This window comes from Pogona vitticeps, chromosome 3 (genome assembly GCF_051106095.1).
Source record: "Pogona vitticeps strain Pit_001003342236 chromosome 3, PviZW2.1, whole genome shotgun sequence".
Classification (NCBI taxonomy): domain Eukaryota; kingdom Metazoa; phylum Chordata; class Lepidosauria; order Squamata; family Agamidae; genus Pogona; species Pogona vitticeps.
Genome location: NC_135785.1, coordinates 251,876,810 through 251,898,932, shown reverse-complemented (window position 1 = coordinate 251,898,932; position 22,123 = coordinate 251,876,810). Strand labels below are relative to the sequence as shown.

Sequence of the window (22,123 nt, the reverse complement as noted above, 5' to 3'; positions counted from 1 at the left end):
TACACTGAACTGAGAGACACAGAGTAAAGCTTGGTGTTATTTTTTTTCCTTTTCACATCAGCTGATGTTTGATTATCATGCTTTTGAATAAACTAAGCAATCAGATCTTTCTACAAAAGTAGTTCTAATCTCTCGAACTTAAGTGTCCCATTTTAAATTGACTTCTCCACCCTCACTCTTATGGCCTGTTAACCATTGCAAAGAATTCTGGACCATGGTCTCACACGCACTCCGACATTGTGTAGAGCACTAGAAGAACTGGTATCACAAATTGGTACCCTTTAGAAGCTCTGATTACAACAGTCTTCTGCAAGTATTCCCTGGTGAAGATCATAGAATCATAGAAGCATTTACTTGGAAAGGGACTATAAGGCCATCTAGTCCATCCCCTTGCTCAATGCAGGAATACAAATCAAAGGATATGGCTCACCATGCAGCCTCTCCTGGCCACTGTGGGAAAATAAAATGTCTGCCTGCAGCAAGTCAACCATGCATGCCAATTTCCAGAAAGCAGTTTTCTATTTGAAAGGATGTGCCATGTAAATAGACTCTTAAGGTAGGTAATGATATTTTTACAGTCAAGTTTTCTTTCAGGGAAGCTTGTCTGTGATATTATTTATTTATTTATTTATTTATTTATTTATTTATTTATTTATTTATCTATCTATCTATCTATCTATCTATCTATCTATCTATCTATCTATCTATCTATCTATCTATCTATCTATCTATCTATCTATCTATCTATCTATCTATCTATCTATCTATCTATCTAATTTATATCCCGCCTATCTGGTCGGTTAAGACCACTCTAGGCGGCTAGATTTTCTAAATTTTCTAAATGCCAGAGAGAGAGGATCATTTTTAAGAGTTTGCTTGTTTAAAGAATATATAGGAGAAAAGTCACGTATACCATCTTGAGTTCACTAGAGAAAAGATCGGACAAAAATGGAGTTACCAGACTATGTGATGATGGTGATGATGACAATGATGACTGTGATAGTGATGATGATGGCCCAAATCCTATTGCTGATAATGTAAATGTCATAACTTTTGCCAGGAAATTGCTGCATGTTACAAAGTCATTACAGACATCACCTATTGAATACTAAATTATTCGACTCAGCATTCAGTGAGTAATGGCTACACTGACTTCATAACTTGCAGATATTTTCCACCACAAGGCTTGTCATTTACAGTAATAGGATTTTGACCACCGACAACACAGTGTTTCAGCTGAAGCTAGCAGAATTTGCTACATAAAATATTAACAAGATAACATCGGTTAAAATAAAAGAGTAAAAATCTACAGAGCGGGAGAAAGGGTTTGGAAACATATTTTTTTTTCTCTTCTTCTCGTGTGTCAAAGTTGGAACTAGCATCTCCTCCAATTCCATGAACAAAAGTGGACTAGAATAGTAGTTTTCCACATTCATTCTTCAGTAGACAGCAGGTTGTATAGGATAACACAATGGTGGCCAGTAATGATTTCAAGTTCAGGGGTACTGTGAATCTACTCTGAGTTTTACACCACACTTTACAGAACTTTTCTAAGGTGCTGAACTCCACGGTGCAAATTGTAGCAATCAAAGACGGGATCTGTTTTCCCCCACAGACAACAGCATGTTGGATCTCTCCTGCAAAGGGCAGATTAATACCTGGAGGAGATTCGCAGCACTCTCAAAGTTGGAGTCGGCATTTTTACAGCTCTGGTTGGGAGGAAAAAGACTGGCTTGTGTGAACTTACTGAGCTATTTTAACCATAGGGAAAAATGCTCCCTTTTGCCCCTGACATCTCCTTTAGTGCAGTTATCACTGCGCAGAAGAGCTGAGCGGGACATGGTACCCACTTTGGATTCAAGAGTGTTTTGTTTAGTCCCTGACTAAAGCAGCTATGAGTGGAAAATATTGCAGTCATCCAGTGGGGGCCGGTTTAAAGCAAATACTGGAATATGTGAAATGACTGTCAGGAAGTCAGAAGTGTTTTCTTCCTCTTTTTGGTGGAAAACTACTATATCTGGGACGTGCGTGTCAATAAACTTGGCTAAAAGAGCTGGCATCAGTTTTCTGAGCATTCATTCATTCTGAAATTGCCATTTCATTGTAAATTACCATATTTTTCCACGTATAAGACTATACTTTTGTCTAAAACCTTTTAGACTAATAATTGAAGGTAGTTTTATACACTGGAGTAAGCTGAGGAGAGAACAAACAAGTGGAGGGGAAAGCAGGGATCAAGCGGAGGGGAAAGCAGAGATCAAAGATATTAATGTGCATAAAATTGCATATGCTAGTTTAAATGTACAGGCAAAAAATAAACATGGTTCTTATAATTTAGAATTACAATACCCATCATTTTTGTGAAATCAGTTTGAAAATCAGGAGCATGTGGCAACTATAGCCATAAGAGGGAGCCCAAACTATGTAACAGCTGCAACAAAAGGAAAATCGTAGGGAGTTTTAAAAGAGATTAGTGATCCTACAGGGATCCAAAGTGATCCTACAGGGCTTTGATCCCTGCTTTCCCCTCCACTTGCTAAGCCCCACTTAGATTTCTTAGTTTTGGATTAGAAAAGTGGCATCTTATACATGGGGGCATCTTATATATGGAAAATATGGTACTAGCACTGTGTTTAATTACTTTAATGGCACCATCAACAGTATTAAAGAGTAAAATGAAGGGAAAGAAGCTAAATCATACAGCTCCCTCCTCCAAGGTGCTTGCAAGCTACATTTCAGCAGCAGTAAAGAAAGAAAAGAGGGGGTAAGAAGTTACAAGATATGATTACATATCTCACGGCTCCTATGAAGCTTTTGTTCCAGTCCCCTTTCTACAGCTGGGCGCTGAAGGAGCATGGAGTTTACTTCACTTTTGTCTACACACAATGTGCTTAGCTTCTCTTTAAGAAACCTTTTAAAATTCTTTTATGAAATCCACTTCTGGGTTGGAGCTGACTTACCGATAGCTGAAAGCTTTTGACCAGGAAGCTTTCACTGTGGACATGAGCTTCAATTGGGAAACACCACAAAATACTAAACTCTGCCTTCTCGATAGAAAGGGATAATTAAAAATAATCCATATTTTCAAGAGAGATGAAAGGAATGAAAAGTAGTGGAACAAAGGAATGGAGCAACTGGGACAAAGGAAACATCCTGTGGATTTCAGTGTGAAACCCATTCCCTCTGGAATGGTCCTATAGTCAAGATGGTCTACAGCTGTGGTTACCAAACTTGGGTCCCTAGGTGTTCTTGGAATAAAACCCCCAGAAGCCTTCATCACTAGCTGTTCTGGCAAGGATTTCTGGGAGATGTAGTCCAAAAGCACCTGAAGACCCAAGGTTGAAAACCATTGGTCTACACAGGATATGCTCTTGAGCTCACTACCATTCACACTTGTTGAAAAACAGCCTAGTTGCATTGTGTTTGGATGAAAAGTGGTTAACTGTTGAAAAATGGAATCAGCTTCTGGGATTTTCCCTTGCTTGGTGTCATTTCTGTGAATGGCCAGCACAAACAGTGATCAGGGATGATGGTAGGTGTAATCCAGCAACATGTCAGTACAGTAAACATATGTATTATGGATATGAAGTTTAGTTCTCTCATAATAAAAGGCCCACTCATTTTTCTTGAGCATTTCCTCTTAGACTATAGTGCCCTTTGCACATCAAAACAACATATTGGAGAGTGGACACAAAAATCGGAACTAGCCCATGTCCTTTGACTTTTGGGTAATTTTGATCACTGAATGGAGGACATGGTCAAAATTTCAATAGGAACTATTTTCAGCTCTAGCTTGGTTCGAGCCAGAGATGAGGCAAACTTGACAGAGCAAAGGTGAATTCTGCAGGATGTTTACATCCTGCAAATATGAAGCCTCTCACAATACAAGATATTGGTGTCCATTCAGATAGGTGGAAAGTGTGTAAGGACATGCTGGTCAGAACGTGCACATGAACAATCCTTCAGGCAAACGAAGGACCAAATAAGAGTGATAAATACTGCTCCGGTTCATCCTCTTCTTTACTAAAGATGTAGGAAGCATTCAAACCTACGAATCAGTCTCCTAATTTCTTCGTTTATTTGGCCAGAGGGACAAACACCACAGTTTCACCCCCAGAGGCCTTGAAAGCCTGGCAGAAGGCCTGTCGGCATGGCAACCCTGCGCCTGCCTGTCCCTTCATCAGCCCCAAATTGCTGAATGGGAGGAGCGTCGCTTTGTCCATTCTTCCTGTCTGACTTGTTGGAATGTTTGTGGGCTGAGAGGTGAGCACACATTCCCGGCTGCATCTCTAGCCTGAGTGAGACACTCATGGGCAAACACACATGCAAAATGCTGTCCCCGAAGAATGTTCCCTGCCTTTTGCTTTGCACGGTGCTCTGGCTCTCCTTTTTTGCCCAAGCAGCAATAAGAACATACTATATAGGAATAGTGGCAGAGAACTGGGATTATGCACCAACTGGAAGGAATCAGATCACAGGACAAGACCTAGCAGAGGATGAGTAAGTCAAAGCAAAGTTGCTGCTTTTACGTGACAGTGGGCATGCCTGTTTTCCTACTGAGCTGCATGTTTGACTTCTAATTTCCAGGCTATTACTTTTGCTTGTTTAACCAGACCAAAAATACAATATGCCAAGGCCATGAATGAAAATCTTTTAAGTGACCTTAAAAATGCATCTTAAAGGAGTGTTGGGAGTTGATAAACAAGGTAATGTGGAATTTCATTCTTAACTGTCTTTCTGGTTTTCAGTGGCTATTCAAGAACCATTGCTTTCCATGTCCATGCTTATTAGTTAAAGGATCCTGAGAAATTTGGCTCAAGAACCATTTTAAGCCCTTATTATTGTAATATACCAGTCCTAAAAGGAATTGTTATAAGTCCTGCTGAACTCAGACTTTGTTATGTAGGACATCGTATGAAAAGAAGTAAGGTTGCAATCTGAACATGCTGACTACATATTCTTTGTTTTGAATTAGGAAGCTACTGTAACCCCTTTCAGACATTCTGGTGAACACAGAGTAGGGGAAAGGGTGAGATTACATAGGCTGCCTCCATTGGAATGCCTGGAATGAGCCCTTCTACACACAGCTGTATGATTGGACACCTCTCTCCATGTGATCAGAAATTAAAATTTCCTAGGGTCCTTGTTTATGTGAAGAGGTTCCTCCAATCTGTTCATACAGTAGCACACAGGGAGTTGTTTTCAACCCTTTAAATTATCTTCTATAGAATGTTTTCCCGTTTCCTTTGTGTGCATGAATTTTTTTGTTTGAATTAAGAAGCTACTGGAACCCCTTTCAAACATTATAGTGAGCACATGGTAGGGAGAAGAGCAAACTTCATAGCCTTACCTCCATGTATCAATGAGTCTGGAAGGGGCCATTCTCCCTAAGACTAGATACCTCTCTGTATAATCAGAAATTCCACTTTTCTAGGACTCTTGAGTCTTGGTTGTATGAAGAGGTTCCTCCAATTTGCTCATACAATAGCACACAGAGATGCATTTTCAGCCCTCTAAATTATATTCTACAGGTGAGGAGTGGAGCCTTACGCTAAAATCTTCTTCCTCTGGTCCCAACAAGCACATTTAACAGATCTCTAAAAGAGTCTTTAGTGCAAAGTGTAAACAGAGCAAAGAAGTACAGTGGACCCTTGACTTACAGACGACTTGACTTACAGACAACTTGACTTACAGACTTCTCTGGCCGCAAAATTTAGGTTTGACTTGCAGACTGAGATTTGACTTACAGACCAGAAAAAAACCAAAATGGAACAAAAACGGCCTGTTACGGGATTAATCAGTTTTCAATGCACTGTAGGTCAATGGAGACTTGACTTACAGACTTTTTGACTTGAGAACCGCCTTCCAATACGGATTAAGTTCTTAAGTCAAGACCCCACTGTAGTTGTATGGCTGTATGCACACGTTTGTAAAAAAAAAAACCCAAAAACATTACATTCATGTTTAAATCAATCAGAAAATATCATGTGAAGGCAAGAGGAGAAGGGGACAACAGAGGATGAGATGGTTGGACAATGTCATCGAAGCAACCAACATGAATTTGACACAACTCCGGGAGGCAGTGGAAACCAGGAGGGCCTGCGTGCTCTGGTCCATGGGGTCACGAAGAGTCGGACACGACTAAATGACGACGACTTGATGCATAGCTTACGGGACAGCTAAGTGAGTTAGGCTGCAAAGTCAGAGGTTGTGAGTTCAGTTCCTCACTTTGCATCCCAGAAGAGATGTGTAGCACCGGTGTATCTCCACAGTCCCAGAATGCCTCCAGAAAAAGTGAACCATTTCTGAGTACTCTTTCCCTAGAAAACCCTGAAAAACGCCACCATAAGTCCGAATTGCCTTGACAGCATACAATTATTATTATTTGATACAGTACTAGTCTAATCAGAATTAAGATCTCTGTAATGGGATAAGCCTTAATTTCAGTGAGTGGGTATAGGCTTGCAGCCTAAAACTCTCTAATTATGAATTCCATCAAACGTGACGTTTTCTTGGTGGCGTGTTTTGTGGCTTCAGCTTTTTTGGAGAATCATTGGCCATAATCCCATTAAGAAATGCATCCATAAGGGCAGGTGCACCATGTTTTCCACCACCTAAATGACCCACCTGTTACCCTGTGGTATGACCGGCCACTTGACTGCCTCCCCCCCCAATGGCGGGGCAAGAGCAGGCATGGAAAGGAAGGGTGTTCAGACCATTGCCCCTCTACTCTGCACCCCCTCAAAAGGATTCTGGCATTTGATTTCTAGATGTGTGAAGCCTTTGTAGATAACCTTGGAGAGAAAATAGTTGCCTTTGATCTGGAAGCAGAAGCTTCAAGTGAAGCCATTTGTGACATAGGAGTTGAACTTGAAAAGAATAAAATAGAATGCATAGGGATTGAGGGAAGCATTATTCTTCAATTGTTTTATACACAGTTGTGCCCTCTCCTTCAATATGTTAATTGTCCTTTAATTGAATAGACACCTGAAGATACTTTCAAAAAAGGTCAAATTCAAGGTTTTCATCTTAATGTGTATAATGTATCCTGTAGAAATATGGAAGAATTTAGTCATCTCTTTCTCTGCCCCAGCAGCTGATGTTTCTTTCTGCCACACTCCATCTTAATATCCTTATGGAAGTCATTGTAAACTAGTTTATCATCATGCCGAGGGCAAGTTGTATCTTGAAATGTTGAGGTTTGTGAGTAACAAGAAGCTCAGCTAGTATTGCTTGATCTTGTGATTCTTATTCTTTCCATCTTGAATAACTATATTGTGTGTGTGTGTGTGTGTGTTTAGTCGTTTAGTCGTGTCCGACTATTCGTGACCCCATGGACCAGAGCACGCCAGGCCCTCCTGTCTTCTACTGCCTCCCGGAGTTCTGTCAATTTCATGTTGGTTGCTTCGCAGACACTGTCCAGCCATCTCATCCTCGGTCGTCCCCTTCTCCTCTTGCCATCACACCTTCCTAACATCAAGGTTTTTTCCAAGGACTCTTTTCTTCTCATGAGATGGCCAAAGTACTGGAGCCTCAGCTTCAGGATCTGTCCTTCCAGTGAGCACTCAGGGTTGATTTCCTTTAGAATTGATAGGTTTGTTCTCCCTGCAGTCCAGGGGATTCTCAAGAGCCTCCTCCAGCACCACAATTCAAAGACATCAATTCTTTGGCGGTCTGCTTTCTTTATGGTCCAGCTCTCACTTCCATACATCACGACAGGAAAAACCATAGCTTTGACTATTCGGACTTTTGTTGGCAAGGTGATGTCTCTGCTTTTTACGATGCTGTCAAGGTTTGTCATCGCTTTCCTCCCAAGAAGAAGGCGTCTTTTAATTTCAGGGCTGCTGTCTCCATCTGCAGTGATCATGGAGCCCAGGAAGATAAAATTTGACACTGGCTCCATATCTTCCCCTTCTATTTCCCAGGAGGTGATGGGACCAGTGGCCATGATCTTAGTTTTTTTGATGTTGAGTTTCAGACCGTTTTTTGCACTCTCCTCTTTCACTCTCATTACAAGGTTCTTTAATTCCTCCTCACTTTCTGCCATCAGAGTGGTATCATCTGCATATCTATATTACTGATGTTTAAATGTTGTTATATTTTACTGTATATTGTTATTATATGTGTTGGAAGCCACCCAGAGTAGTCAGTTGACTAGAAGAGCGGGGGTATAAATGCAATAGATAGATAGATAGATAGATAGATAGATAGATAGATAGATAGATAGATAGATAGATAGATAGATAGATAGATAGATAGATAGATAGATAGATAGATAGATAGATAGATAGATAGATAGATAGATAGATAGATAGATAGATAGATAGATAGATAGATAGATAGATAGATAGATAGATAAGCAAGCATGACTTATAAAATAGGCAATGTTCTGTGAAGGGCTTTTATACAAATTACCAATTTCTCACCTTTTTCACTACAGAGAAGCCATGGTTTATGTGACACAAGAAGCCAACAGGATAGGCCGTGTTTATAAGAAAGCAATGTTCAAGCAATTCACAGATTCAACATATTCTCAAGAGATCATCAAACCATCTTGGCTGGGTTTCCTTGGTCCAGTGCTGAGAGCTGAAGAAAGAGATACTTTTATTATTCATTTAAAGAACTTTGCTTCCCGGCCTTATTCTATCCATCCACATGGAGTCTTCTATAAGAAAGATTCTGAAGGTAGAACAAAGAGCTCTTTGTCTCTATTACTGTTTTATAATTCTTGCTCTGATGCCCCAGAAAACTAGTGTGATGATAAGGATATTGTGGGGATCAGAAACCTGCTGCTTTCCAGATGTTTTGGATAACAACTTCCATAAGTCCCAACCAATATGGTTAGTGGTGAAGATTTATGGGAGTTGTAGTCCATGATGTGCCCACACCTTCCCTTCTAGGACTTATCCCTGAACAAAGAATATGCTCATTTTTGACAGGGTGGAGTGAAACAAAATTCGTTGCACCTTTTCCAGTTGCATCAAGAACTGTGTTGTAGCCTTTCCTGGACTCAGGATATGGAAACTCCCAGTGGCCCTTGGTCTCTTCGCCAGTGGATGTGACCAGAGCTTGCTGCCCACCAGTTCTCCAGTCTCAAAAGGCTTTGTACTTCTGCAAACTTCAGGGTTTCCTCAAACCTGCTGAGGGAAACCTCTTCTCTGTTCTTGGGAGGTTGAGAATGCCGTTTTGGCCACACCAAGTAGTACACTCATCTCTGAAATACAGGGAAGAGAAGGAAAAGATGGAATGATGTAATCATTTTAAAAGGGTGCATGGGAGATTTTAAACTTCTGTTCTTGCCTGGTCTACTTTAGGAGCCCTCTACCATGATGGAACAGGTGGCAAAAGCAAAGAAGATGATTTTGTTCTCCCTGGGACCAATTATACATATACGTGGCCGGTCACGGATGACTTTGCCCCTACGCTGACAGACCCACAGTGTCTGACCTGGATTTATCATTCACATATAGACACACCAAAAGATATCAACACTGGGTTAATCGGACCCTTGCTGGTTTGTAAGAAAGGTACGGAACTTAGGATACTAAACATCCTTCTGGTGGTGGACTTTGGATCAACAAGTCACAGAACATATAGGTTTGCTCTAAATGACTCTGACCCTTCAAGATATTCAATAGATGCCATTATACATATGTTAATTGAGTGGTCTAATAAAATTCTGGGCATAATTCAAGCAGTTGATTTATTGCATTTCAAACCTTAAATGGGTTAGAACCAGGTAAACTAATGGACTCTTGCTTCATTTACTCCTGTGTCTTCAAAGGCTATGCTTTAAGTAATTGAAGCAATGTTGGTGTGCCCAAGCTCCAGAACCCACTACTTGTACTGTATATAGTTTTACACAAGTCAGTGGCTTGTAGCAATCAGATGGTGCAAAAAGTAGTTGGAAAAGAACTATTTCAGTTGCAGAGGAATGGATAGGTGAAGGGTTGCTTGTAAGAAATTTTGATTCTTTGTAGGTGGGGATGGGAAGGGGACTTGGAACCATTACTAATGGCTTGTGTAAAATAACTTTACTAAAGTAACTGATACACGGATCCTGGCCATGAAAGCCTTTGAGAATACATTAAGTGATACATGTTCAGAAGGCATAAATAACCGTAGTTTCCTAGTATGTGTACTCATACATGCAAATATTATAAATGAGACATTATAACGTATAGAGTGCAGTGTCTCTGCCTGGCACCTTATACAGTTTAACAGAGGACCTCTAATCTTCAGTCTTTTTTCAGTCTGGAAGGGTTACCCATGGATGATCTGGGGGAGACCCTTCCCATTTCTGTCCCTACTCTCTGGCATATGGATATTCTCATTCCACGCCCACCCACTCTCCACATCCTACACCTTTCCAACTAGGAAGACTAGCAAAGAGCAGGATAAACCCATTTGATATCTCCAGTCAGTGCTCGGTGTTATCCCTTGCCAGTGATCAACATTATTTCCTATTCGGAACGTACCACAAGGGAGTGGAATCCTGCTGTTGCCTCTTATTATTGGTTAGGAATAGACCCTCTCTCTCTCTACAGTTGGAAAAGGTAGGATGGAAAGCGAAGCTGGCTTTCGCTGAGCCAGGCAACTTGCGTTGCACTTCGGGAGCTGCACTGCTCAGTGGGAGCTTTCCTCCTGCTTCACCGTCTCCAAATAAGGGCACTGCAGGGGCAAAGCCCCTATAGAGTTAGCATTTCGTCTGCACTGTGTCCCTCTGATTCACAAAGGTGTGCTGTGGGCAAAGTCCTAGTGAATTTCTGAAGTCCTGACTGAATGGGTTGGATGTGGATGACATCAGGAGGAGTGCAGGCAATCTCTGGGACATATCTCCCACAATACCTTGCTCAAAGGACTCCACAGCACAAGCATTCATGAGGGGGTGGCCCTCCTCCTGCTCCATGTGGTGCAGCATCTCCCAGGGCTAAGATATTCTGCAAGTGCCCCAGGTATGGCCCCAAACATGCAAGACTAGAAAGGAGGGGGCATAGCATTTTGAGGGAGGGAGAGACCTTTGTGCAACCCACCATGGCCGAGCTGAAAGAGCAAATATCACAGGCAGGGAAGTTGAGCATTAAAAGGGGAGAGATCAAGAGGCCAAGGCCATGGAAAACTCCAAAGATAAGACAAAAGAGCTTTGTGCTAGCTCTCCAAATAGACAGGAATCCACACAAGCTGCAAATAACATGCAGGTTGATCTTAACAATCACTTTGCACCCTGTTTCTTACCTGGGACTGCTTTCTGGGACAGCATTTGAGAACATCTGAAATGATTCCATATAAATTAATTTGGAGGATTAAAAAATAACTCTATCTTTTTGTTTGCTCTTTAAAGGTTCCTTAGACAATACTTCTGAATTGGTGGCCAGTTTTACTAAAGGCTTTGCCCTGATGTTCAGCATTATAGATGAAAATCTCAGCTGGTACCTGGATGAGAATATAAACGCCTTCTGCTTAGATCCCAGCACAGTTGATAAAGATGATGAGGATTTTCAGCTTAGCAATAAGATGCATGGTGAGTTAATGGTACAGAACATAATGCTTGGTTTACAACTTTAATTAGAATATCAGTGTAACATCTCACGGCTATGACCTCTCCTAACTCAAGAGACTCACAAATGTAATCTGGGAATGAATCAGAATTTTAATGCCTTCCACTTAGGCCTACTCACAGCTTGCTACACAGGCTGTGCAGGATGAGTTGTGTTCCAATACAAGTTGTGTCTCTTACAAGCCAGTTGCTTGGCTGTATGCAATGTCAGCATCTCCTTGGAAGATAGAGAGATGTTGTTATCAGCAACCTATAGTGAAATGTCTTCCATCAGTCTTTGTGAGCAACTCCTATGCTTGAACTAGGAGCATTCAGGTTTGTGTGTGTGGAATTGAATACTAGTATCTTCCTGGATGTCACCATATGAATAGGACTGGTTCTGCTCACACAATATCTCATTGAATAGGAAAGAATAAAGAGGGCCTCCTGGTTCAGTTAAATATTCCATGAGCAGCAAAGTCTTCCCAGAGCTTGAAAATGTCCTTTTTTTCAGTACATATTTCCAGTGGAGGGAATTGGTGTGAGCCTGTAGGCAATATACAGATATAGATCAAGAAGTGGAGACCTCCAAAAACTAAATCCACTAGCTAACACATCATGATCCAATACTAATCCTTTTGAGGCATCATGGTACATACAGCATGTTTGATTTATATATGCACACAAGCTGCCATGGTGCAAAAGCATCATTTAGATGGCTGACCTATGTTGTAAAAACTATATTCTTGATGGAAACTATTTTAGCCTGCAACATGGCTTGTATATCCATAGTTCCTACACTGGAATTGCAGTTCAAAAGATAACTTTTACAAGTTCTGTTCCCTTTGCTCTGACTTAGAATCATGGAGCTGGAATTACTTCAGATGTCATCTAGTGTAAGCTTGCTGAGGCAGAAAGATTGTTTCAAATGTTGTTCCAGGAAATCATGATGATGAGGTGATTTTGAATCACAGAATTATAAGTTAGGTACCATCTGTGTCAACTCTCCCCTTTCTGTGGGATGCTCTAAATATTATTATTTGTTTAAATACAGCCTTTCCTGACAGATTGCCATTCAGCCTCAGCTTAAATACCTCCAGCGAAAGAAAGTCAATCAAGTAATCTGTTCCACTATCGCACAGTAATTTCTGTTAGCAAGTTCATCCTAATGTTTAACCTAATGTTCCACAAAGCCATTGCTAACACAAAGAGCAAGTATCTCAACTATATATTCTCAGAATTTGCATAGATTAGCAGTTGTTGATGTCCACATAACTCAGGGATTGGCAGGAGCCTTGTGGCACAGTGGTTAAACTGCAGTACTGCAGCCAAAACTCTCCTCACAACCAGGGTTCAATCCCTGGTAGCTGGCTCAAGGTTCACTCAGCATTCCATCCATCCAAGGTCAGTAAACTGAGTACACAGCTTGCTGGAGGGGCAATGTGTAGCCTGTATAATTACATTATAAGCCACCCATAGAGTGCTTTAAGCGCTATAGGGTGGTTTAGAAGCAGCATGCTTTTTTGCTTTCCCTTGCAGTTGAATTACAGTTGGAGGACCATCTCTTAAAATTATATTTATCTGTTTACAGCAATCAATGGCTATGTTTTTGGAAACCTGCCTGGCTTGGAGGTGTGTGCTGATGAACTGGTCTCGTGGCACTTGTTTGGGATGGGGAGTGAGGCTGATATTCACTCTGTGCAGTTCTTTGACCACACTTTCATTGAGAGAGGACACAGGACAGATGTAGTCAGCCTGTTTCCAGCTACCTTTGTTACAGTGGAAATGAAGGTTGAGAATGTAGGGAAGTGGCTTTTGACCTGTCAAGTCAATGAACACGTAAAAGGTACAGTGATATTTATAAACTTTTCATGAAACAGATATTGAATGTTGAATACTCAGTATTAAAGTTAAGGCACAGAGGATGACACTGCTGTTGTCAATAACAAAAAATAACATCATAATTTCTCAGCATCACTTATGCTGGAGGGGGCGGGAATCCAAAGTGTCAAGCCAAAAAAATGGGAATCAACTCGTACAAATTTGTGAGTGAGACGAGATTTGCAAAATTACTGACTTTTGAATTTCAGAAAGCAAATTAGCAGCTTTTGGCAACTGTTTTAATTTGGTAATCAAAGATTTTGGGATGATTTCAGTTGTTGAAATTAGTATGGGGAGGAAGAGGACATGCTCTAGCTTCCATTATGATTATCATGATGGTGAGGATGGCCAAAATCCTATTGTCCCTAGAGTGCTAAAAGATTTGTAATACTCCTTGGTAAATTGAGTCTGTGGGGGTCTATGACAGCTGACATTTATCCCTGAAATGGTTAGTTCTAGTGTGAAATCAGATAACAATTTAAATCATATTAAAGTTCATCTGAATATCAGTTGTTTACTTGCTCCTTCCTGGCTCACCAAAAATGTAGCTTTAAAACATGCTCCATCTCTCTTCAGACAAAGAGAATAAAGCATTGTTTTCACTCATGGCAAAGCAAGCAAAGAAAAATAATTCTAGGCAACACCAACTTGCCTATTTATTTCATCGCCGTATCTTCTTCGAACTCCAGAGCTGAAAGGGATCCCACAAGCTTTATTCATCTACATTGCTTCTGTGTTCCATATGCATAAAAATACCTCAGATTTAAGAATTTCTGAGAAGTCACAGGCACATTGCTTTAAAAAAATCATTGTTACAGGTATGAGGAGATTCTGTTGGTACAGACGCTTCAAAATATATGAAGACTGAATCTAAGTTGCAGGCAAATAGTACTTAAGTCAGAAAAATATATTTCAGTTATAAGCTTTTAGCTATAAAAGTTACAGATAAGAACTTCAATCATATTTCAGTCCAGAAATACAGGAACTTATCGCCTGAAAATGCATGATCAAAAAGCAATTGTCTTCTGGCTTTTGGCTCCTGGCTCATTTTTAACTGGTCCCCTTAACTCAGCCCTGAAAATGCCACATTAGTTTTGGAAGCATTTAAGGGATCCAGTCTTTCTCAATGAAACAGAATTTACAACTCAGATCAGATGCTCATGAAAACAAAGTGAGGCCTGAGCATTCAGGGAACACTCTATGGTTGGGTACTCTAGCTCAGACTTTGGAAAAGTTACTTTTTAGAAGTACAACTCCAAGAATCCCCAATCCTGGTTGTGTAATTTTGGGAGCTGTAATAATAATTAAAAAAAAAAAAAAAACGCTTTTCCGAGTTCTATTTCTGGCTTTTAACAGACTTTTAATTATTTCACTCATTAATTTCATGTGACATGCTAGCATTTCTCTTTTAGCACATCAACATTCCCCAACAATCCCCTCTACAAATTACAGCATGTGTAGAGTCAGCTCTGTGGTGCGGATGACACAATTTATTTGTTTCTTTGTTTTCTTTGTGCTTTCTGCACTTCAGCCGGTATGATGGGGCTATACAGCGTCAAGGCCTGCAGTCCAAATATTAGTCAGCCTTCTCAGAGAGGTCAAGAAAGAAGATATTTTATTGCAGTTGAAAAAGTTCTGTGGGACTATGGACCAAGTGGCATTGATAAATACACTGGACAGGCTTTAAATGCTACAGGAAGGTAAGTGGTCAATGTTTAATTTTTCCATGCTTTCTCTGAAATGTAGACTGGGATTCTCATTAACTCAATTCAAACGCCATGAATGTAGACAGGAAGAGAAGAGCCTCATGGTGCAGTGGTGACATTTCAGTACTGCAGTCAGGATGCTGCTCATGACCTGAGTTTGATCACAATGGACTCAGGTAGCCAGCTTAATGTTGACTCAACCTTCCATCTTCCCGAGGTCAATAAATTGACTACCCCGCTTGCTGAGTATATAATGTGCAGTCTGCATAGGTAAAGGTAAAGTTCCCCTTGACATTTAGTCCAGTCGTGTACGACTCTAGGGCGCGGTGCTCATCCCCATTTCCAATCCAGAGAGCCACCATTTCTCCGTAGACAGTTTCCGTGGTCACGTGGCCAGTGCGACTAGACACGGAATGCCATTACCTTCCCAATGTGGTGGTACCTATTTATCTACTCGCATTTTTACATGCTTTCGAACTGCTAGAGTGGCAGGAGCTGGGACAAGCGATGGGAACTTACTCCATTGCATGGATTCGATCTTACGACTGTTGGTCTTCTGAAATTGCAGCACAGAGGCTTTTGTGGTTTAACCTGCAGTGCCACCACGTCCCTTCTAAGTGCAGCCTGCATAATAAATTATAAACTGCTCACAGAGCAGCATAATTAGTTATTATCCTGATGGGCAGCAAATTTAATGTAATTCTTTGTCAAGTTTGTGCAGCATTCTTCCTTTAAAAATGTTTATCCGTTATCAGGTTAAGAATTCCAGGTTCGGTAAAGAATTCATTAGGCAATACTGGGCAAGCCCCTATTTCCCATCCCACTCCCCCATCTGAAATATAAAATTTCACCTACCTTAAAAAATAATTTTTACAGATGTATCTGTTGGATTTTTCAATTATGTTGATTTTTGTGTCTCTGTGAGATAGCTGGTGGAGTTTTAAACTTGACTGAATGCAACACATCTAATTTTGAACTCTTCCAACTTCTACAAAATTTACTGTGCCATGTTTATGCTATGTTTCTCCCCTTAGTTTGGTGAGAAACATGGCATAACAAACAAACAAACAAACAAACAAACAAACAAACAAATAAATAAATAAATAAATAAATAAATGGGGACTCAGTTAAATAAGGAATGTGTGGTTAACCCAAAAATTGGAAGCCTTTGTCGTACTTTCTCACACTACTATTTTGCAGAGGATGTCATTGTGCTTTCTTTTGGAATGGAATGGAATCACATAATACTTTTTATTTTGTTGGGCAATAGCATGGCACTAAAAAGGAAGAACATTTTTGCTTTTAAGTGGCCCACAAATCATATCATTTGTGCTTTCTGCACTTCAGTTTGTATACGGTGGTGCCTCGCTTGACAATGTTAATTCGTTCCAGCGAAATCGCCGTAGAGCAAAAACATTTATTTATTTATTTATTTATTTATTTATTTATTTATTTATTTATTTATTTATTTATTTATTTATTTAATTTATACCCCGCCTATCTGGCCCACCGGACCACTCTAGGCGGCTTCCAAATATAAAATCAAATAATAAAACATAGACAAATACATAATAATCAAACAAGAACAGCAGTAAAAATAAAAAGGAAAAGTAAGAAAAAAAATCAAGAGTTGGCTGGAGGGAAGGCCTGAATAAACAGCCATGTTTTTAATTGGGTTTTAAAGGTGCCCAGCGTGGGGGCCGTGCGAATCTCCGGAGGGAGATTGTTCCAGAGGCGAGGAGCCACCGCCGAGAAGGCCCGGTTTCGTGTCTTCTCCTTCCGGGCCTCTCTCGGCGTCAGGCTCCTCAGCCTCACCTCCTGACTCGCGCGGGTGATCCGGGTAGACCTTGTTGGGAGGAGGCGTTCCGCCAAATATCGAATTGTCAAATGAAATAAAAAAACCCATTGAAATACATTGAAAACTGTTCAATGCGTTCCAGTGGGCTGAATACCTGCTCGTCCAGCGAAGATCCTCCATACGGTGGCCATTTTCAGTGCCTGTAAAGCGAGGAATCCATCCTAGAAAACAGTGGGGGCCATTTTCTTCAGCCGGCGGCCATTTTGAAACCCGACGATCAGCTGTTTTCTGATCATCGTAAAGCGAAAATTGGTTCCTGAAGCAGGGAACCAATCATCGTTAAATAAAAAAACCCATTTAAACCATTTTGCAATCGCAAAAGCGATCGCAAAAACCTAATCGTACGGTGATTTCCTCGTTAAGCGAGGCAATCGTTAAGCGAGGCACCATTGTATTAGCCATCCTGATTGATTCAGAGTAGAGATGGGGGTATTCGTATTTGAATATGAATGTGAATACCCCCACACAGGTGGACATCACGAGAGTCCGGTCCCCTGGGGCTGAACTGTCCACACACCTGTCCGCTGCTGCTGCGGACTCCACGCTCCCTTCCAGTCACTCCAGAGCTTGCACTTGACTAGCCACTCCTGGCAGAAGGAGGGAAGATGAGCCTCCCTGCCCGGCGAATGAGTGGCTCCTCAACCACAAGCTCTGGAGCAATTGGAAGGGAGCGCGGAGCCCCTGGAAGCAGCAGATAGGTGAGTGGACCGTCTAGCCCCAGGGGACCGGACCCTCATGATGTCCACCCTCGTGATGTCGGGGTATTCACATTCATCTATGAATATGAATACCCCCATCTGTAATTCTGAGCGTTCTACTCTGAAAAAATAATTTTCCAAATGCTGACTGCCCTTCAACAAATGTTTTCCTCAAAGCTTAATTTACCTCAGAGTGTTACCCATATGTAAGTTACAGCTCCTTGAAGAACAGGTGAAGTAAAACAGAAGCAAATTATTTTTTACATATCTTGACCATTCCCAAGGGAGAGGTCTCAGCACTGTGGTTGAGTGCTACAAATTCGTGGCTAGCTTTTTAATCAGTGACAATGGCTTCTCCTCCACAGTGACTCGGCACTTTTCTTCACACGGGGAGAAGATCGAGTCGGGGGCCAATATTGGAAAGCTCATTATGTGCCCTACACCGATGGAAAGTTTACCAGAAAGAAAGAACAACCTGAAACGGCTGTCCATCTTGGCATACTTGGTATGTTGAGTTTTTTCATGACTTCAGATTCTGTCTTGTTATTCCTGTCATGGATAGCCAACAGTAGACTCCTGATCTCAAGAGAAGAAGGTGAAGGCATAAGTGTTAGACAAACTGGGATTGACATCCCTTCATGTACATCACACAGACCATTAATCTGATGCATTCATGCTATGTGTATAATAAATATATAGAAATGTGTGAATTACCTGATGAAGAAAGTGAAGAGGCTTTATTGCATTCATTATTAATTTAAAGGTGTTGTGTGTTTTTTTAAAAAAAGAATGACTTATTCAACTCCTGCTGTTTTCCAGGCCCAGTTATCAAAGCTGAAGTTGGAGACACCATTTTGGTTACTTTTGCCAATAAAGCTGACAAGAACTACAGCATGATGCCCCATGGTGTTGCTTTCAGCAAATCCTCAGAAGGAGCCTCTTATGCTGATGGTAAGTTAGTGATGCTACTTCCCATCTGTCTGTCTGCCTGCCTGCCTGTCACTAACATTTGGAACCCATCCATCTTCCACAGGGATCAAATGGCATACATAAAATGGGTTCAGAAAGCTACTTGATCTGAATATATGTTTGAACACTGAATTTTGGCTCCTGGCTCTGCCCACCAGTGTTGTGTGCCTTGCCAACTGCATAAAACAGCAGATACCACTGAGTTTAATAGCAGGATCTTGCTAGTGAAATCCTGCACTTTTTTCTTTTTGTATTCTAGTTTTTGCATTGTGATTAGCAATTAATCAGCTCTTAACCAGTCCCCGCTGGGATTTGGGAGCATGTGCCAAACCACTGGATGGGTGCAAGCCTGAAATTTCAAGTGGGAATTTGTTAATTGCTAGTGAGAATCTATTGGAAAGGGCCTCTAAGGCCATCAAGTCCAATCCTCTGCTCAGTGCAGGAATCCAAATCAAAGCAAATCTGATAGAGGGTTGTCCAATTTTCTATTGAATGCCTCCAGCACCACCTCCCAAGGTCATTGGTTCCATTGTTGTACGGCTCTGATAGCTACAAAGTTACCCTGTTTGCCTTCCACAGGCATAAACATGCAACAGGATTTTGGCCAATAAGTAAGTTATAAAAATGTGGAACCTTGGAAAATTATTTTTCCAGGATCTTCCTGTCAATGTCCATGCTGGGGGACCTGGAAAGAGTCTGCCTGAAGAATGCAAGGTATATGAATGCATTTCGGTGTCTCCTGGCCAATGACAGCACTTCATTGGCTGATCCTTCCACTATATAAATACTATTGGACTGTTTCTAACATGAGCAATGATGTCAATGACTACCCATGCTAGCTGGAAGGTTCTAGGAGTTATAGCGCAAAAAATAGTAATTTTTCAAAGCTCTGTCTAGATCTGGCTTTTAGCATTAATTACTAAATGTGTACTGTTTGACGTCCTTTTTGTTTTAAGGGTATGAGAAGCCAGGAGCTTCTGTTCAGCCTGGGGAAATCTTTGAGTACCAATGGAGAGTTCCTGAAAGTGTTGGCCCAACAGACAGTGATCCACTGTGCCTCACCTATCTATATTACTCAGCAACAGACCCAGTGATGGACACGCAATCTGGACTTGTGGGACCTCTGATCATCTGCAAGAAAGATTCTCTGGAACCTGATGGAGCACAGGTAAAAAGGAGAGCTGGCTCTGAACTGAATTATATTGCTTTTTATTAAGTTTTGAACACTAAATACTTAGAATCGCAGGGACTGCCTTATTGAGCCAGAACAAGAGGTTTCAGTTTTGTGCCACCAGCAGTATTCAACCAAATACTGCTCAAAATATCAAAAAGATCAAAACAAAGACAGGTGCATGCTCCCATTCTGTTTTTCACAGAACTTAGAAGTAATGAGTCACAAGTAACACAGTTACCTGTGATGAATTTGTGGCCCAGCACACTTGCCTGGTCATAGGATAGATTGTGCCACCAAAATGCGCCATGGAAGGTCATCAATTAGCCACAATTAGCCACAGCAAGTTATGCAAACCTTATGTGAACCATTTTGTTTTTATGACTAGCACAATGAAATTACATTTCAGAAGTAGTTTAACAAGGTTAAAGTTACTTTATTACTATTACAAACAATGTTTCCTATGCATTTTTAAAGATACTTTTAAAGAAGCATGTTTAGGAATTTTTTGAAGGCACTTTGACCGAACTTTTTCAATTTGAGAAATCTTATTTTCATGAGGACTAGAATAGAGGTCCTAAATCTGAAAAGTGTGAGCATACATTTCCCTGAGGCATAGACACCTTACATTTCTTTATAACTGGAAAGTGGGAGGTCTCTGGAACCTAGTAGAAGACAATCTTGCAAAATACTTTATTTCAGATGTGCTCATTACAGGAGAAAGTCCAACGCTTTAGCATTAAAATCATTCTTTTTGTTTCTAGTACTTATGAATATTAAGAAACTGAGTAAAGGTGACTGGAACCTTGAACTACTGCAATTTGATTCTATGACTGCAGCATAATCTTTGGTATTTCATTGGTGGGAGATTCAAATGCAAATAATTCCCTTCTGTTATCCTTGATTGAAATGATGCTTAAATGCGGCTCTTATTGCCAGTGTGACCACACAGTCTTTGTTTTAATGCATATCATCTGCTTTTATATTCCAGAAAGGAATAGATAAGGAATTCTACCTGCTGTTTACAGTCTTTGATGAAAATCTGAGTTTCTATCTTGACACAAACATTGATGCATTTATGGGTGATCCCTCAAAAGTTAATAAGGAAGATGAAGATTTCCAAGAATCCAACAAAATGCATGGTATGGTGGGGGACGCTTTGGTATTACACAGCTGAGGTGGCAGCGATCCGGAAGAGGGGCTGAGGGGGGCAAAGAGGCAAGTTGACAGCATCCATGAGCTTCTGACAGACCACCCTTTGATGACCCTTGTATTTGCATTCGATACTTGGCCTTCGAGCACGGGCCTGAAATGAGCTATGCTCATCCTAAGTGTGTCCATTTATCTTTAATGACTCGTGGCTATGTGTCTAAAAGCAGAAAGCCTCCTGATATCTTAAGAAAAAGAGGACTTTCAGAACCCTCCAATTGCAAGGTGTGCATGCAACTGTAATTTACTAAGGCAGGCTGACCTGCAGAACTCTTACAAGCGTGAGCGTTTCTCTCTTTTCAGCAATCAACGGCTACATGTTTGGCAACCTGCCGGCCCTCACTATGTGCAAGGAGGACAACGTTTCTTGGCATGTGATTGGACTGGGCACCGAAACGGACATGCACGGTGTCCATTTCCAAGGGAACACCATCCGTTTGGGCGGCACAATCAGGGATACGCTTGCTTTGTTCCCTCACACCTCGGCAACAGCGCTGATAAAGCCAGATCGAGTAGGTAGGCCATAGCAATAGGGCTTCTGTTTAATTCTTCCACCTAGCATAGTCTTGGACTCTTGTTTCCTAAAAGGCATTTTTGACGGGTTAAGAAATGTTTTAATTTTTAATGCTGTCGATGCTGATTTGATGTGTATACTTTATCTATATTTTGAATCTCTCTGCTGTGAAGTCAAAAGCCAGTGGGGGGTAGTGGTTGATGTCTTAAACGAGGACTTAGGACACCGGGATTCAAATCTCTGCTATCATGGAAACCCATGTGTGTGTGCATGCATACATGTGCACACATATTGGTATATCATTTCCTGAAATATTTCACTTACAGTCAGACCCTCCTATCCACGGGATCAGTAGCCGCTGGTTCATTTATCCACTGACTGAAAATACTAAATAAAAAACCTCAGAAATACATGTTTCCAGGGTGTATGCACCAAAACTGGCCACTAGAGGACGCCAGAGACTGTGCAATGTACAGTGGGGTCTCTACTTAAGAACGTCCCTACTTAAGAACAATCCAACTTAAGAACAGCTCCATTTGCTAAATTTTGCTTCTACTTGAGAACAGAAATCCAAGATAAGA

The 22,123-nt window shown here is 41.0% G+C and overlaps 1 protein-coding gene across 6 annotated transcripts in view; it reads left to right on the top strand.

Moving 5' to 3' along the window:
* The first annotated feature begins 4,193 nt into the window (after positions 1 to 4,193).
* The window catches only part of HEPHL1 (hephaestin like 1), a 36,081-nt gene continuing 18,151 nt past the window's right edge, over positions 4,194 to 22,123 (top strand). For 5 of the 6 annotated variants that reach the window (XM_072993597.2, XM_078390115.1, XM_078390114.1 and 2 more), the window contains exons 1-11: positions 4,194 to 4,500; positions 8,441 to 8,685; positions 9,315 to 9,527; positions 11,342 to 11,521; positions 13,128 to 13,382; positions 14,949 to 15,117; positions 18,045 to 18,184; positions 18,499 to 18,630; positions 19,605 to 19,816; positions 20,811 to 20,961; positions 21,332 to 21,544. In XM_072993597.2, coding sequence (XP_072849698.2) covers positions 4,310 to 4,500; positions 8,441 to 8,685; positions 9,315 to 9,527; positions 11,342 to 11,521; positions 13,128 to 13,382; positions 14,949 to 15,117; positions 18,045 to 18,184; positions 18,499 to 18,630; positions 19,605 to 19,816; positions 20,811 to 20,961; positions 21,332 to 21,544 — 2,101 coding nt within the window. In that variant the 5' untranslated portion in view covers positions 4,194 to 4,309. Of the gene's footprint in view, positions 4,501 to 4,587; positions 4,707 to 8,440; positions 8,686 to 9,314; positions 9,528 to 11,341; positions 11,522 to 13,127; positions 13,383 to 14,948; positions 15,118 to 18,044; positions 18,185 to 18,498; positions 18,631 to 19,604; positions 19,817 to 20,810; positions 20,962 to 21,331; positions 21,545 to 22,123 lie in introns of all 6 variants that reach the window. The other variant, XM_078390117.1, reaches the window with a different exon arrangement.